The sequence below is a fragment of the Erythranthe guttata genome, chromosome 11 (assembly GCF_056151865.1).
Source record: "Erythranthe guttata isolate IM_541 chromosome 11, IM_541, whole genome shotgun sequence".
Classification (NCBI taxonomy): Eukaryota; Viridiplantae; Streptophyta; class Magnoliopsida; order Lamiales; family Phrymaceae; genus Erythranthe; species Erythranthe guttata.
The window spans coordinates 16,759,282-16,775,584 of NC_142543.1; the positions used below are offsets into that span (position 1 = coordinate 16,759,282).

Genomic DNA, 16,303 nt, shown 5'->3' on the forward strand with positions numbered 1-16,303 from the left:
TTATTTTTTTTTCCAATTACATGACCTGCTGGAAAAAAAATATGAACTAAAAAAGTTTAGTTGATGTATTTTTAGTTGTTTTCGACATTTTTAGTTGATTTTGATTTCTTATAGTTATTTCAATAATATGTAGTAATTTGTCAATTTGGTAATTAATTGGGAAAAAATCGTTTTGGATTCAAAATAAATGATATGAAAAAAACCCGAATATTTTAGGGGATTTTCAGAAAATTTCTAGTTGATTTCGAAAATATTATAGTTGATTTTGGAGAAACGAAACTAAAAAAATACAGAAAATAATATTATTTTTAGTTATTAAAGATATTTATAAATATTATTTAAAAAACTATATTTTTAAATAAACGAAACGAAAATGAAAATGGAAAATAGAAAATAAATAAAAAGATGCATCTGCAGCAAATAATAGGGAAGTGTAAATTTGAGAATAAATAAAAGTTGGGCTTATCATTAATAAAAAAAATTGACTAGATTCATCCTTATTAAAAAAAATGCTAAAGGGAGTTTTCACTAATAACCCCTATTTTTTAAACTCTGATATGGTTAACCTTATTTACAATTTCACAATCATATTATTTTTTTTTTTTTTTGGAAAAACATAATCATATTATTAATTATGTAATCTATATAATATATAAAAGTTGAATTTCATGCCTAATTGATTGACATTTGTCAATTTCAAATGCTGACATGTCTTTAATTTCATCCCACGTGTCCATTTGATTGGTTACGAAAATTAAGCAAATAACATGTCATCATTTGTATAATTTACATGTCATTAATTTGCATATATAGAAATTACCAATCAAATCATAAATATTATCATATAAAAAGTCATGCGTATGATATATATATATATATATATATATATATATATATATATATATATATATATATATATATATACTTTTTATTGCATTTAATGTTATTTATATTATTACCAAATGTAATTGATTGTTTCTTTTTTCATTAGTCATATATAAGTATATAAACCCCCTACCGATTCACTTTATTCCACCATCATTTTTCATTCGATAAAAAACGTATGATTATGTGCGTTTTGTTTTGATAAAATCGGCTTCTTTTCTAAATTAGGTTCTCTTGATTTTTCGCAAATGTTGTTATTTAGTTCTTTCGTTATTTTTTATTGATGATTTTTCTTTCATTTTTAATTTTATAATATTGTATTATCTCCAAAATTTCATAATTATAATTTCAATATATTATATGCTCAAATTTGGTGTTTATACTTTTAATTATTTTATGAAAGAATCATATAGGTTCGTATAAATACATGAATGAATCATCTTTATCTCATGATTTTACCAATATGTTTTATTTTGTTTTTCTTACTAATTAATATTTAAATTTTATTATATTTTTCAGATGAATATCCTCTCGAAAGCTACGTTCTATGGGTTTAGGAAAGACATGTACCTCGCTTATACTTTTAATATGATTGAATCGTCCTGATTGACGGACGATGGTTTGCATAACAAAGAATTGGTATTTGGGAATTGTAAGGGATTATCATACACGATTTTGAACGGAGAGGCGAATGTTTTGCCGTTACAAGGTCGTATGATACTGCCTAATTCGTTTACTGAACGGCCGACAAATTTCTCTCGATATTAAAAATATTGCACACATTCCATTTGGTTCTTTCACATTTGAATCGTTTCATTTATTACGATATTTTTTGTTTTTTCTATTTCATTTTAAAGTGCTACATTGGTCTCGATATTTTCGATCTGTTTTTATGTTATGTTTGGTACTTTGGCATTAATGGCATTTGTTTATTTTATGGTAAAAATATTCTATATTCCTTTCATTTCAATATGATGTTAGTTTGCAACAATATACAGTGAACAAATTAAACGATAAAATAGATCACGTGAGTATTCAGTATCCTATTTGATTCGGTTCGGATTTGGTTTGCAATGCTTCGGTTTAGTATGATTTTGGTTTGGTTTGGTTCGTTTCGGATTCGTTTCACTTTCGCTCAGATGTATTCTGATGGCAAGTGAAATATGTTCGGGGGTGAGGAAGCCGGTTTTAGAAGAAGAATTATTGTTTCCAAATGCAACTTCTAAAATTGCAATTACCTCCCAAAAGTTATGTACATTTCGAAATGTATCAGGGCCAGTTTGCAATTAAAAATAATTTTAACATGATTGTGTAAAGTTTAAGTATTATCATTTCAGTCCCTGATCTTCAACATCCCTATTAAAATAATGTGACATATTTACAACTTGCCCTTAACCCTTCAAATTGAAATATAACACACACACACACACTAACACACACACCACCGTTCATATATTATTGTGATATGATATATATATATATATATATATATATATATATATATATATATATATATATATATATATATATATATATATATATATATGCTACCAACACAAACACACACACACACCCCACACCCTTCAAATTGAAGTATAACACACACACATAAACACGCACACCGCCGTCAGATCATATATTATTGTGATCTGTACCAAATATAGGATTTATATAAAATTACCATACTAACTGGAAACCAAATCCAACACAATCTACTGATTTTTTTTGCAGCTAAAATAAAAAAAAATACAAACGTCCGTTGCTTAAATAATACTACACGCATAATCACCAATACTACACGCAAAATTACAACGATGAAATAATAGTACAAAAATATCCATGTATATTTAGCTGCTTATACAAAAAAACCCTAAATGAATATATATTATCATGTATACATGTGATGATAATTATTATTTAAAATTGTGTCATAATATTTGTATATAATTACAAACAAAATGCCATGTAGTTATTTCAATGTTTTTTTTGTTAATTTACCATGTACTACTTTGTAATTTTCTAGAAGTAAAATTAAATGCATGTAAGCCCTTCTATTGTTAATATTTATCATTCACTTGCCCAATAGCCTATTATAATACTTTTGAAACACATCCTATTCATTCACACATCATATAGTTCAATAAACAAATAATAGTCAAAGCTCATAGTATTACATAAAAAAAAAAAAATCTATATAATATATAAACGTTGAATTTCACACCTAATTGATTGACATTTGTCAATTTCAATTGATGACATGTATTCAATTTCATCCCATGTGGCAAATTGATTGGTGAAAACAAATCATTAAAAAACATGTCACCATTTTCCAAAATTAAAAAGATATTAAATTATTTTATTATATATTTATATCATACTATTTATAAAATGCTCTAAATATATCAATTTTTTGGAAACTCTAAATAGTATTATTTAACTTTAATTTAATTTAAATTTATTTAAATTCAATTTAAAATCTCAAATTATTATAATTGTATGATTGATGGTGTTACGAAATTTTTGTATTTTAATTCATAAACTTGGATTTATACAAAAAAAAATATTGCAGGATAAATTATTTGATACTATACATTTTACATGAACGTGACCAGAGAATATGTTTATCTTTTTTACTAATTTAATATCATATTCGTAATTACCAAACTTTCCCTGATGTTTGTTTCCGTCTTACATCGACCCCCTTACATTATGATTGTTCACGGAATTTTTTTATTACGTGGAATATTCCCCTAAAAATGCAGATTCTACCATGCACACGACATTTGTTTATGGTACGTTTTAAAGACAAAAAATACTCTGAGGGGGACTCTACACGAAATATTTAGTCTTCTTAAATAACATATTTACAACTTTTTAGTAGTACTATTACCTCCCCTAAGGGTAATTTTTGTATTTAAAAATTAAGATAAAAGAAATGTCACGTATGCAAGGGTGGAATCCACAATTTTTGGGATATTATATGGAATAAAAAAGATTCCGTAAAAAATCACACCATAAGGGGGTCGTGTACGACAAACAATCATCTAGGGGATTTTGGTATTTACCGATAAGTGGGGGTGCTTTCCGTAATTTAGCCTAAGTTCATGAGGATTTTCGTAATTTATCCTTTTAACAACGATTAACGTTCTTTTCACGTCTTAACGATTGCTTATACCCTTATATTATTTTAAATAATTTTAATGCCAGCTTGATAATATAATTAAATATTAATTTCTAATATATTTAATACGTGTTTCTTGATGTTTCTAATATATTTAATATTAGTGTTAATATTAGTTTTAGTATTAGTACTAATATTAGTATTAATATTAATATCAATATTAATATTAGTCTAAATATCAGTATCAATATCAATATCAGTATCGGTATCATTATCGGTATCGTCATTAGTATCGGCATCAATATCGGTATCGGCATCGATATCGGTATCGGTATCTCTATCGGTATCGATATCGGTATCGGTATCTGTATCGGTATCGGTATCGGTATCAGTATCGGTATCAGTATCAGTATCGGTATCATTATCATTATGAGTATCAGTATCATTATCAGTATCAGTATCAGTATCAGTATTAGTATCAGTATCAATATCAGTATCAGTTTCAGTATTCATATCCGTATCAGTATTAGTATTAGTATTTGTATCATATCAACATTTGTATCAATATCAGTATGAGTATGAGTATCAGTATCAGTATCATTATCAATATATGTATCAGTATCGATATTAGTATCACTATAGTATTAGTATTAGTATTAGTATTAATATCAATATTCGTATCAGTATTAGTACGAGTATCAGTATGACTGTGAGTATCAGTATGAGTATGAGTATCAATATTAGTATGAGTATCAGTATTAATATGAGTATCAATATTAATATTAGTATTAGTATGAGTAACTGTATAAGTATCGATATTAGTATCAGTATCAATATCAATATAAGTATTAGTATTAGTATTAGTATTAATATTAATATTAATATTAATATTAATATTAATATTAATATTAATATTAATATTGCTATGAGTATCAGTATTAGTGTCAATATCATTATCAGTATTAATATTAGTATTAATATAATATTACTAAGAGTATTAGTATGAGTATAAGTATTAATATCAGTATCAGAATTATTATTGTTATTAGTATAAGTATTAGTCTTAGTATTAGTATTTCTATTAGTATTAATATTAGTATCAATATCACTATTAGTATCACTATATGTATCAGTATTTTTATTAATATTAGTATCAGTATTAGTCTTATTCTTCGTATTAGTATTAGTATTAGTATCAATATAACTATTTTTCATTATCAATGTAAGTATCAGTATTATTATCAGTATTAATATCAATATTAGTATTAATCTTAGTATTTGTATTAGTATCAATATGAATATTATTATTAGTACAAGTATTAGTACCAATATTAGTATTAGTATCACTATTAGTATTAACATTAGTATTAGTATTTGTATTAACATTAGTATTAGTATTAATATTAGTATTAGTATTAGTATTATTATTAGTATTAGTATTAGTATTAGTATTAGTATTAGTATTAATATTAATATTAGTATTAATCGAATTAGTATCACTATTGATAACAGTATTGGTATCAGTATTGGTATCTGTATTGGTATCAACATTGGTATCAGTACTGGTAGTGGCGTATACATCATATCTCTTTTGCAATATTTATAAGATTTATTGTTCTTTAAGTAATGTGCATCACTAATTGAACGACATTAGTGATAAACTTGATGGTTATTTGAATATCTATTGTGTTACTTCTCTGCTACTGTGTCTATTGTTACCTTAGTTATTTTGCAGAAGATTCACATGATGTAGTAGATTGCAATCCAAGAAATAGTGTTATACCATATGTTTTAAATGATTTTACTTAATCTTTAATCTTGATATCGTGTTTTGCACGCTTCTTAACTTAGTTTCATATGGTACAACTCTAAATTAAGAGATAAAGTTTATATTTTTTTTTTATTTCTTTCCATTTTGTTTTACTTGAATTGGTATTGTGTCGTTTACATAAGTTTACTTTTCTCATTTTGAAACTGACCTCCGTGCAACGCACGGGTGAAATACTAGTTATTCTTTGTTTTAGAGTCGAGGAAAATTAGCTAAAAGTTCTTACCTTAATTTTCTTACAAATAAAGTTAGTGATTTAAATATAGATGAAATTCCCCATATGCGTTTTTCTTTAGCAAGAATACCCCTATATTTCTTAGTTAAAGACGTTCGTCCTAGCAACAGTGAGTTGTTTAAGTTTATATTGAGTTTAAACCAAAAATGAGCTTAACTAAGGTGGTGTTTGCAAAAACGTATTTAAAATCAGAAGTTAAAAATTGTAAGTTAAATTGGTTTTAAGTGTTTATTGTAGAAGTAGACCATATTTGCAAATTTGCTGGAAAATTAATTTAAATAGTTTAAAACTGTTTATTTTAACAGAAGCACAAGCAGAATTTCATTTTGCGAATACATAAAAATAGATTATGAGTAAAAAGAAAAAAAAAAAAAAAGCTCATAATCTATCTGTAAAAACTTTTGCAAACACCGTCTAAACTGAATTAATTACCCCCGCCCCCCGCCCCCTCCAATTTTACTTAAATAATAAATATAGTCTACTTTATTGAGCAACTTCTCAATTTACTAAAAATTTAACTTAATTTACTAATTTGAGTGTATTCAATTAATACCCTTTTGTTATATCGAGTTGTTAAAAGACCATCCCATGTTATTTTATTGCAAAATCCCACTTTAATTTAGATTTTTTAGCAATTAGTATCATGGTTAGGGGGTATATGTGCAAAAAAATGAATCATGTAGTTTATTTTACTAATAAAATAATATGAGGTAATTTTCTAGCAATTTGATATAACACCGGTGTACTAATTACAATAAACACATACTAATTTACTTATGTTAACGATCTCATATATATATTTCATTGGTAGGGTCTCGGATGTTAACAAACTGACCCAAAACCGACTCATTTTCATCCCTAGTCATAATTCACATATGAATTGACAACTAATAATTAAACATTGAAAAAATAGTTTGTATATATAAGTATGAATTGATATGCATTGTAAGAGAATCTTATTAGAGTACCCCACATGTCAAATTTCACATGTGAATAACATGTGGGGTTTGGTTTAGGGACAGCAAAAAAATGTGATATTGTGACCACAACACACATTTATCCCTTTGTGGGCTAAAAGTGTGCACGTATACACAAATATGTATCCTATTGTTTGTGTGTTGTAAGCAATGACTGGACAAATACCCATTTCCAAGTTTTATGTTTATAATGTTTTTTGGACAAATAATTTAGGATAATTATTTGTTTGCGTAATTACAAGCACCACCCTGAGGTATTCTCCGTCTAATGAATTACCTCACAGAGTTTACAATAACTGAATCAAATAGATTCCATGGAATATCCATTCTGTAATGACCAGAATATCCTTAGGAGTCTAATCGTAAGGTTTGTAATTTTTGTTTTTAATTATTTACTGTTACCTAGCCGTTTTTATGCCAAAAGGGGTTCTGTGCAAGGTGTTATATTGCATGAGGGACCAAATGTAATAAACTCAGAAAATTACTTTAACACATAGGTATTTGAGACAATTGCTATGTTCTATTAGGGTTTTAGCGGCGCGTTAGTTTTAGGAGAGTGCTCATAATTATGCAAACACGTACATTTTTTTCGTAATTAGCCATTATCTAAGGGTATCCTTGTAATTTACCCAATAATTTTATAATGTTTTTGGACAAATTATTAAATTTAAGTATGTTGCTGAGGCACAGTCTCCATAGATAGTTTTATTGTCTTATAACATCCGATTAAAGGAGTGTCATATACAGGGTGTCATTACCTCTTTTATGTATATATGTTCCTATTTTCTTCTTTTTTTGGTCACCAATAATTCACTTCCCCTGTTTAATTTATTTTAAAAAATAAAATCGATATTGTATTAGAGGTTTTTTTTATAAGAATTATAAATCATGTTTATCTAATATGAAATTAGGGGTCAAACTTGATCGAAAATTAGTATTTTAGAAAAGCAAAAAAAATAAAATAAATAAAATAAAAAAATAAAATAAAATAAAATAATAATAATAATAATAATAATAATAATAATAATAATAATAATAATAATAATAATAATAATAATAATAATAATAATAATAATCATGCTTAACCTTTTTTTCTCCGTCAGCTATATTAATCGACTATGATATTAATTAATTAAAGCATAATCGATTAACGAACTGATTATTAAAATCGTTGGTGAATAATGACATTGACTACTAAAAGTAACATAAACGACCATAATGTCGTCAATAAACTCTCAAAAAGTAATAAATCATTCGCATTGCACCCATATTGACATTTTAATAAAATTCTCTCAATAATTGTTTTTTTGTAGGTCTTTGATAAAAAAAATGTGGATTTAATTTAAATAACAAAATTTAATTTTCAAGTAATTATATTGAGAAAATAATTTGATGGTTGGTGAAGATAAATAATTTAACTTGACACTTTCCAGCACAAAAACAAGTACAATTGCCTATATGAAAATACCCTCAATAAATACACATATACAAAAGTATTTATCATCTTGATAAATCGTATTAAAAACCTAATGTTTACACCCTTCAACTAGTTTTTCACAAAATTATATAAGGGTCCATTTGGATGGAGGGATTTGGGGGGGGGGGGGGGGTTTCAAATCCATAATAATAAATTCCTCGGACTTGTTTGGATTGAGGGATTTGGAGATGGATTTCAAATCCTCACCCCTCCTTTTTAATTGATTTTGGAGCAATAGTGATGGATTTCAAATGACTCCAAAATTGGAGTCATTTCAAATCCATTCACCTAAAATTATATATATTTTCATACAAAAAAACTTCTTACACCAATTCCAATAAAATAAAGGGCTAATTTTATTTACCCTTCCACTATTGGAAAACCTTCACTTACCTCTGTTGTACAATCAAAACATTCATTTACCCCACTAAATTATATCTTGTGCCTAATAATCTAACTATTTAGTTAATCTAACTATCCCCTTCTTTATTTTCAATAATAATTTTTTTCAACTTCCGTTATTTTACATACTTATTTAGTTATTATTTTTTTATTTCTATTTCTTTTCATTTTCGTTCGATTTTATAGAAACTAATATTATTACTCTTAAAAATAAAGTATATTAAGAAACCACAATTTCTTTTTCTTTTTTATAGCTTTTAAACTTGGTAGTAAGTGAAGGTTTCTATTTACGGTACGTGAAATATAGAAGACATACCTATTCAATAATTTCATAATTTTTTAATGAAATTCTACTATTGGAACTAAAGTTGATCACACCAATGAAAATTTTCATTTCAAAACACTACTAAAAGATTAAATCATCCTCATTAACCTTAAAATTTCAATAGAAATGCAACGTGAATGATTTATTATCTTTCGAGGGGACATAGTTATATTAAAAAAAATCTGGGGTGCAACGAGCAAAAAATGCTACATTCTAATGGTGCAAATTGAAATGAAGCCATATTAAAGTAATTAGGATGAGATAAGTTTATTAAGGCCGGCTATGGTTTCACATTTGAAAGAATAATTTTGGAGTCAAAAAAATTTGATTATTTTCATCATAATTAATCACCTTGAATAGACCGGTGACATCTTAATCAACTCCAAAGCATTTTTTTTTAATTTTTTCTGGAGTTAATTTTGGATAAACTTAGGTAAGAAATAGTGACAACTGACCTAATTAATGTAATCAAACCCTAAACACTCTTTAATTATTATGAAAATTACACTTATCTTATCTTTATGTGCAGGCTTAAGATTCCCCTATGTGCATAGGAAAGAAAACAAGAAAGTAAACAAAACAAAAAATGCAGGAAGAAGAATTAAAGTAAAAATCCGTTGATTTTCAATTAGGGTTATCCTTTAATTCGATCGGGGAATTTTGGAATAATCGCTATCACTATGAATAATAAGTCCGAGATTCCCCGCATGGGCATAGTCAATTGGTTCCAGGAGTAGTAAGTTGGTACAAGATTCTAGAATCGAATCCTGGCAGCCGCATTGTGTGAATTTCAACTTCAATAAAGGTTGGTTCCTTGTGAGAACCTGGTCCGGGTCCGCTACCTTAATGGGTCGTTCAGTCACAATGATTTACATTCATCTATTAAATATTTGTCGGACCAAGGGATGGGAGCTTGGGGCGCGTGATTTCGCCTTGTGGTACAAGAAGTTCGAGATTCGTGTTGTTGAGAAGTCGTGTTATGAATTATTGGTGAAGATGGGAAGTGATTAGGACAAATACTTGATATTTTAAGGGAGAATTATCTATATAGCTATAGTTGTAGGAGTGACTTATAATTAAGCATAATAACAAGCATATTCTTAATTAGGGGTGTGCACGCATCGGTACGGCTCGATTTTTGCGAAACACAAACGTGTACATAGTTTCGGTTTTTTCAAATTTTAAAAACCAAACACATGTCGGGGTTTTTTTTCGGTTCACTGCTAATCGATTCATTTATTTTCAGTTTTGATTTTGCCTTTTTGTTCGAATCGATTCGGCACAACACCGATATTTGATTAGCTGTGAATTTTGGTTTTTCAACACGTTTGTTTGAGGATTAACAAATTAATAATAACACTCTGAAAATTCCAACAAGAAAAGTATCCTCTGGAAACTAAATAAATCAAGGTCATTACATGCGGTTCTTTCCTTGAAGGTAAAACATAGATCATTAGGTCGGGTCGGTTCTTATCGGCTCAATTTTTTCGGTTATAGGTCCGTTTTTCTTTTTATTTGTATGTGTATTTGCTCACCTCTAGTTCAATGTTTCGGACCGGCTGACCAATTTCAAAAGTTCATTTCCTTTTAATCTATATGCAGTAGACCACTTTCAATAGTTCTAACAAAATAAAGCTCCGCAAATGACGGTCTAATTGTTGGAGCAAGTGAATTTGTGTCAAATAACCCATGTTCGAATCATCTTAACAACGGTTGCTAGGTTGAGTTTGTCAAACATAATTAGCATAGTGTTGTTTACCTCTCTCTCGTGTGGTTTGTAAACTATTATATGAGAGTGTATGTTTATCCAGTGCACATATATGGTTGGTTGCGGACGACCATTTGGGTCAAGGTTCTATAGGGTCGAACCGGTTCAACTAGGTTTTTGATTTTCTTTTAATATTTTATTATTTTCTTAATTTTAATGTTTTAAAAATACTTAGTTTATTTATATTTTTTAATCTTCCACCTGTTATTTCACTTTTATAATTTTATTTATCTCACCCTATTTTTTACTATATTTCTTTTGCTTACACTTTATATTTTTTTCTATTCATTATTCTCCAAATCAGGCAATCGACCACCCATGACTAGGGGTGGGCATTCGGGTCGGGTTATTCGGGTATTACCCGACCCGGTCGGGTATTACCCGACCGGATCGGGTAATTTTTTACGTAACCGGGTTTTTCCCGGGTTCGGGTACCCGGTGCTCCCAAACCGGGTCGGGTCCGGGTATTAGAAATTCTACCCGGGTACCCGATCGGGTACCCGGTTGAATTTTTTTTTTTTTTTTTTTTTTTATTTTATTTTATTTTATATATATATATATATATATATATATATATATATATATATATATATATATATATATATATATATATATATATATGTTTGTATGTATATATATGTATATGTCTGTATATATATATATATATCAGATTATCAGTGTATGATCTGTATATGTATATGTATATATATATATAATATATATATATATATATGTATATCAGTATATGTATGTGTGTGTATATATATATATATATATATATATATATATATATATATATATATATATTAAGTAAATTTAGTTACTATTTTTCAAAAAAAAAAAAAAAAAAAAAAAAAAAAGGGAAAATAGCAAAACCCGAACCCGACCCGAACCCGACCCGAAATAACCGGGTACCCGGTTGCCGGGTACCCGGTTATCTCGGGTCGGGTTCGGGTAATTTTTTTTTTGCAAAAAACCCGAATAACCCGACCCGAATAACCCGACCCGACCCGAATGTCCACCCCTACCCATGACCATATCCGACAATCCTTCGACCGCCCACAACTAAGTTCGTGAAGATTCGTCAAATATAGCACAAATAATCAACTCAATGGTGATTTGAGATGTTTTGGTCGAAAACCAGTTTCCTTGACCAATTTGCCGATTTTACCCGATCGAAGCAGATTTTGGTCATTTAACCCCATTTTTCATTTTTTCCGATTTTAGAAGTCAAGCCGTCTTAAATTGTTCCCCATAAGATATGCATCAAATAGAGTTTAAAATTTATTTAATTATTTAGCATTGTGTTTCTCGTTTTCATTTGAATAATATATATATCACATAACAAAAAATGTTGTAGACGCAAAGTCATTTATCTCTTATAATTTCTTTCTCAAACCAAATAGACTATGATAAAAACTTTTTAGAAAGGATAATAAACAATTAACAAAATTATTACACACACACACACACACACACACACAAAAAAAAAAAAATTAAAACAAGAAGCTGACTTTATGAGAAGTAAAATGTAAAAAAGACAGGATTTGACTCATTTTAGGGGCTGTCTCCATCAATCTTCTCTTCTCATTCTCATACCAACTCAGCATTCCACCTCATGTAGTTGTCAACCAACCCACTCAACTCGCGCTGAGTCATCCCACAACTCAGTAACCAAATGCCCGCCCGAGTAAAACCCACACTACCCCACCGCCGTCAGCCGCCACGCGGAGGTGGCAATGAGCGGCCGGGTATGCCAGCCGAGCATCAAGCACCCTTCATTCTCCTCCACCCTGTACCCATCCCCTCCCGCAAAAAGCGCCAGCAGCATACTCGCCTGCTTGTGCGCGTTCGACCCCAGGTGGGCCGGTTCGAACCCGGCCGAACCCATCCTCCGCCTCCACTGCGGCAGCGTCTCGTGCCGCTCCACCCTATCCGCCCCGTCGCACGCCACCACGTTGCATATCTGCCGCCCCAGGTACACCTCCGTCATCACCAAGTCCTGGCCGCCGTTAGGCGGCAGCTGCTGAGTCACACCGCCGCAGCTCTCGAGCGAGTCGAACATGGTTGAATAGTAGTGCAACGCCTCGTTGAACCGGTCCAAGAAAACCCCACCGTTGTGGTTCGCCTCCTGCTCGACAACCGTCACTATTTTCGGATTCATCGCCCTGATCGAATTCAAAACTTTTTCCAAGGCACCCGGCCTGGACAGGAGGCGGTGGAGCTCGAATACCGAGTTCACCGCCACCGCCTCCTCTCCGCCGGCCCTAATACCCAACATATTCGCATCGAGATCGGCGAGAGAATTAGCGACAAAACCTCGAAACTCAAATTCCACGCCAATAGTCTCCGCCAATTGAGCCAGCTTCCACCCCACCTGCTGCAAAGCATCGGTGTTGTCTGGCTGAGGCGGGCCCACGCCCGTCAGCCTGAAGGCCGGGGGCCCGCCAGGCCGCAGGGCCAGGGCCTGCATCAGTGCAGGCCACTGCATCCCCTGTTTCAAACTGAAGTCGATGACGTGGACCCTGTCCGCTCCGGCGAACGCCTCGAGTATGGCTTGGTTGGCGGTGAAGTGGGCGAATTTCAAGTAGGGCCCGGTTTCGTAGAAGTGCATCTGGAGCACGTCGGAGTAGGACGAGTCGAGCGGCTCCGGCGGGCTGACTTTGTAGATCCGCCGCGCCAGCGCCTCCGCGAAGTAGGTGGCGACTTTCCTCATGGCCCCCACCTGAGACACCGCGAGTACGCCCACGTGCTTCACCAGCGCGTCGGCGAGCTTCATGTTCTCCTGCTGGACGGCCTCCGCGCACGCCATCAGGGTGTGGACGAGCCTCACCCCTGCCTCCTGCGAATCCACCAGCATCACCGGCAGCGCCGCCGCCGCCGCCGCCGCATCCCCCGCCGCCGCGGCGGCGGGCAGAAACCCATTGTCCGAAAATTCAGATCTCGTCCTTTTGTTAGCGCTCTCGGGGAGGTCAACGGCGTCGTCCTTCTGTTTGTTGCTGAAAATTGCGCCGCCAGGAATCGCCCTGAGGTCGTCGTCGTAGCCATTAGATTCGCCGGAGATTCCAATTTGATTACCGGAAATCAAATCGAATCCGTTGCTCGAGCTGCCGAGCTCCGACAACATGCTCTCGACCCACCCAGAAAGATCGGACGGGTTGTAATGAACGGTGTCGTTCGACAGAACCGAAGCTCCGTCTTCCATGGTGGAGCCCATCGCCATCTCCAATTGTTCAAGCTTCTCTGCAACATCCGCCATATCCGTAGACTTCATCTTGTACCCCAGAACAGCGAATAGCTCGTCCATACCTGCATCCGGCTGCGGCTGCTCCGCCCACATCTTCGCCTTCCCGGCGGAGCTGCTGCCACTCCCCGCCGCCGCCGCCGCCTCTGTCTTTCTACGGTCGCGATCTCGTTTCATTTTGTGAAAAAAAAAAAAAAAAGTGGGGTTGCAGCGAATCTTTTGTTCTTTACTGGGCAAGAGAAATTAATCTCTCTGTTATAGATTTTTGGGTGGGGGCGAATTGATTGAAGAAAGATGGATCAACACAACTGGGTGAACTGAAACTTGAAAGTCATGGGGTTTTTTTGCAACATTGAATAATTTGAGGGGTTTGAAAATAAATATATATAGTAGTAAAGATGGGAAGAGAGAGTGATGAAAAGTGGGGGCTCGTGATGAAGGCGCGAGCTTCAAGAACGGAAACAGAGAGGAGATAAGGAAGACAACTCTAGCCATAATAATTAATAATCATGCCCTTTTTTATTCATTTTTTTTTTCTTATTTTTCTAATCTTTTATTTTATATTCTTTTACCACTTTATTGAGTCGTAAAAATAAAAATAAAAGGGGACTTGCTCAATAATTGTTATGTTTCCAATTTATTAAAGTTTTCGGTTTTTCGGATTTTCGGCTTTCGGGTTTATGTTCGAATCATAAATTAGTATTTTTACTGTAGATTACCTAAATCCGAATTCTGGCATTCGATATTTCTTGTGTTATGCTCGATTTTATTTTTCAAAATCAATGTGGAATCAGATACTGGCTAAGAAAAAAATATTATATGAACTATATACTATGATGCACGGAAACTTCTATACACACGCGCTTGTACGTTTTTAAAATGTTTTGAAAACCGAAATGCTATGACACCTGTCGGAAACGTTTCAGGACCGGTTATGTAAATACTTAAAAGCTTCGGGGATGTTGGTAATAATGAAAAAAATGAAAATGCGCACATCGCTGCTCGGAGTGAGATTTGAATTTGTCAAGGTGGAACGTGGCGGGGGTGTTAACTCCGACTAGGCCAACTAGGAGGATAAATTTTCAAGCACTATCATTTACCGTTCTTCAAGACACTGTTCGGCCCTTTCAAATCGTAACAAAAAAATTGAGCACGATTTGGTAACGGTTGGGGAAAAATTGAGCAAGCGGAAGTTGACTTAGATTGAGAATTGTTCTTGTTACCTTGAATTGATTTCGTGTTAGCTGCATTTGATAAGGTAGCATGTTGGTAAGCACCTTGCACCTAGGGGCAATGACTTGATTGATAATGAATTCGAGCCACCAAGTGCGGGATTTAGACTCTGTTTTTATTTAATATTTGATATATTTTAATTTTATCATAATTAATATATGATATATCAAATTAAATTTAAAAGGAATCTAATATGTGCATTGATAATCAATAATTGAAACAAGTTCCCAAGTTCTTTTATGTTAGTGATGAGGATTGGTACTTGTTTTACAGTTGTACGCCATTGTATCAATTGTTATTTTTGTTCAGTTAAAATACATGGTTCCACAAAATAGAACTTTCTTAATAAGAAGGAAGTTCCAAAAACTTCTAATAAGCAATTTATTTACTTAGCAAATTCAAGTTTTATAAATGTGTGGTAGGATTTGCAAAACAAACTTGATCAAGTATCATGCACTTGTATATAATTTATTCATACTTTGTATGAGCCTACATATATAAATTATATGTACATTTAGAGGTGAAAGTTTATATTTTATCCTATTAATCAGTCCCGAAAAGGGAATATCTAACAGTTGAAGCAAATGAGTGTGTGTTCATTGACTCAAGTTAGAATCATTTTGTCAACGGTTGCTAGATCGAGTTTGTCACACATGGTTAGCCTAATATGTTTCACATCCCTTGTATGATTTACAAACTATTATACGATAGTGTATGTTTAATCAGTGCATTAATATGGTTAGTTGCGAATTTTTTCATTAAAAATACAAAAAAAAAAAAATTGATAGACAACAATAAATGAAGAAAA

General features: G+C 32.1%; 1 protein-coding gene across 1 annotated transcript; it reads right to left on the reverse strand.

The window, feature by feature from the left end:
* Nucleotides 1-12,372: 12,372 nt before the first annotated feature.
* On the reverse strand, nt 12,373-14,872 carry LOC105958973 (DELLA protein GAI). The gene has a single exon (XM_012982984.2). The coding sequence runs from the start codon at nt 14,437-14,439 to the stop codon at nt 12,721-12,723; it is 1,719 nt and encodes a 572-aa protein (XP_012838438.1). The 5' UTR covers nt 14,440-14,872; the 3' UTR covers nt 12,373-12,720.
* Between the last annotated feature and the right edge of the window lie 1,431 nt (nt 14,873-16,303).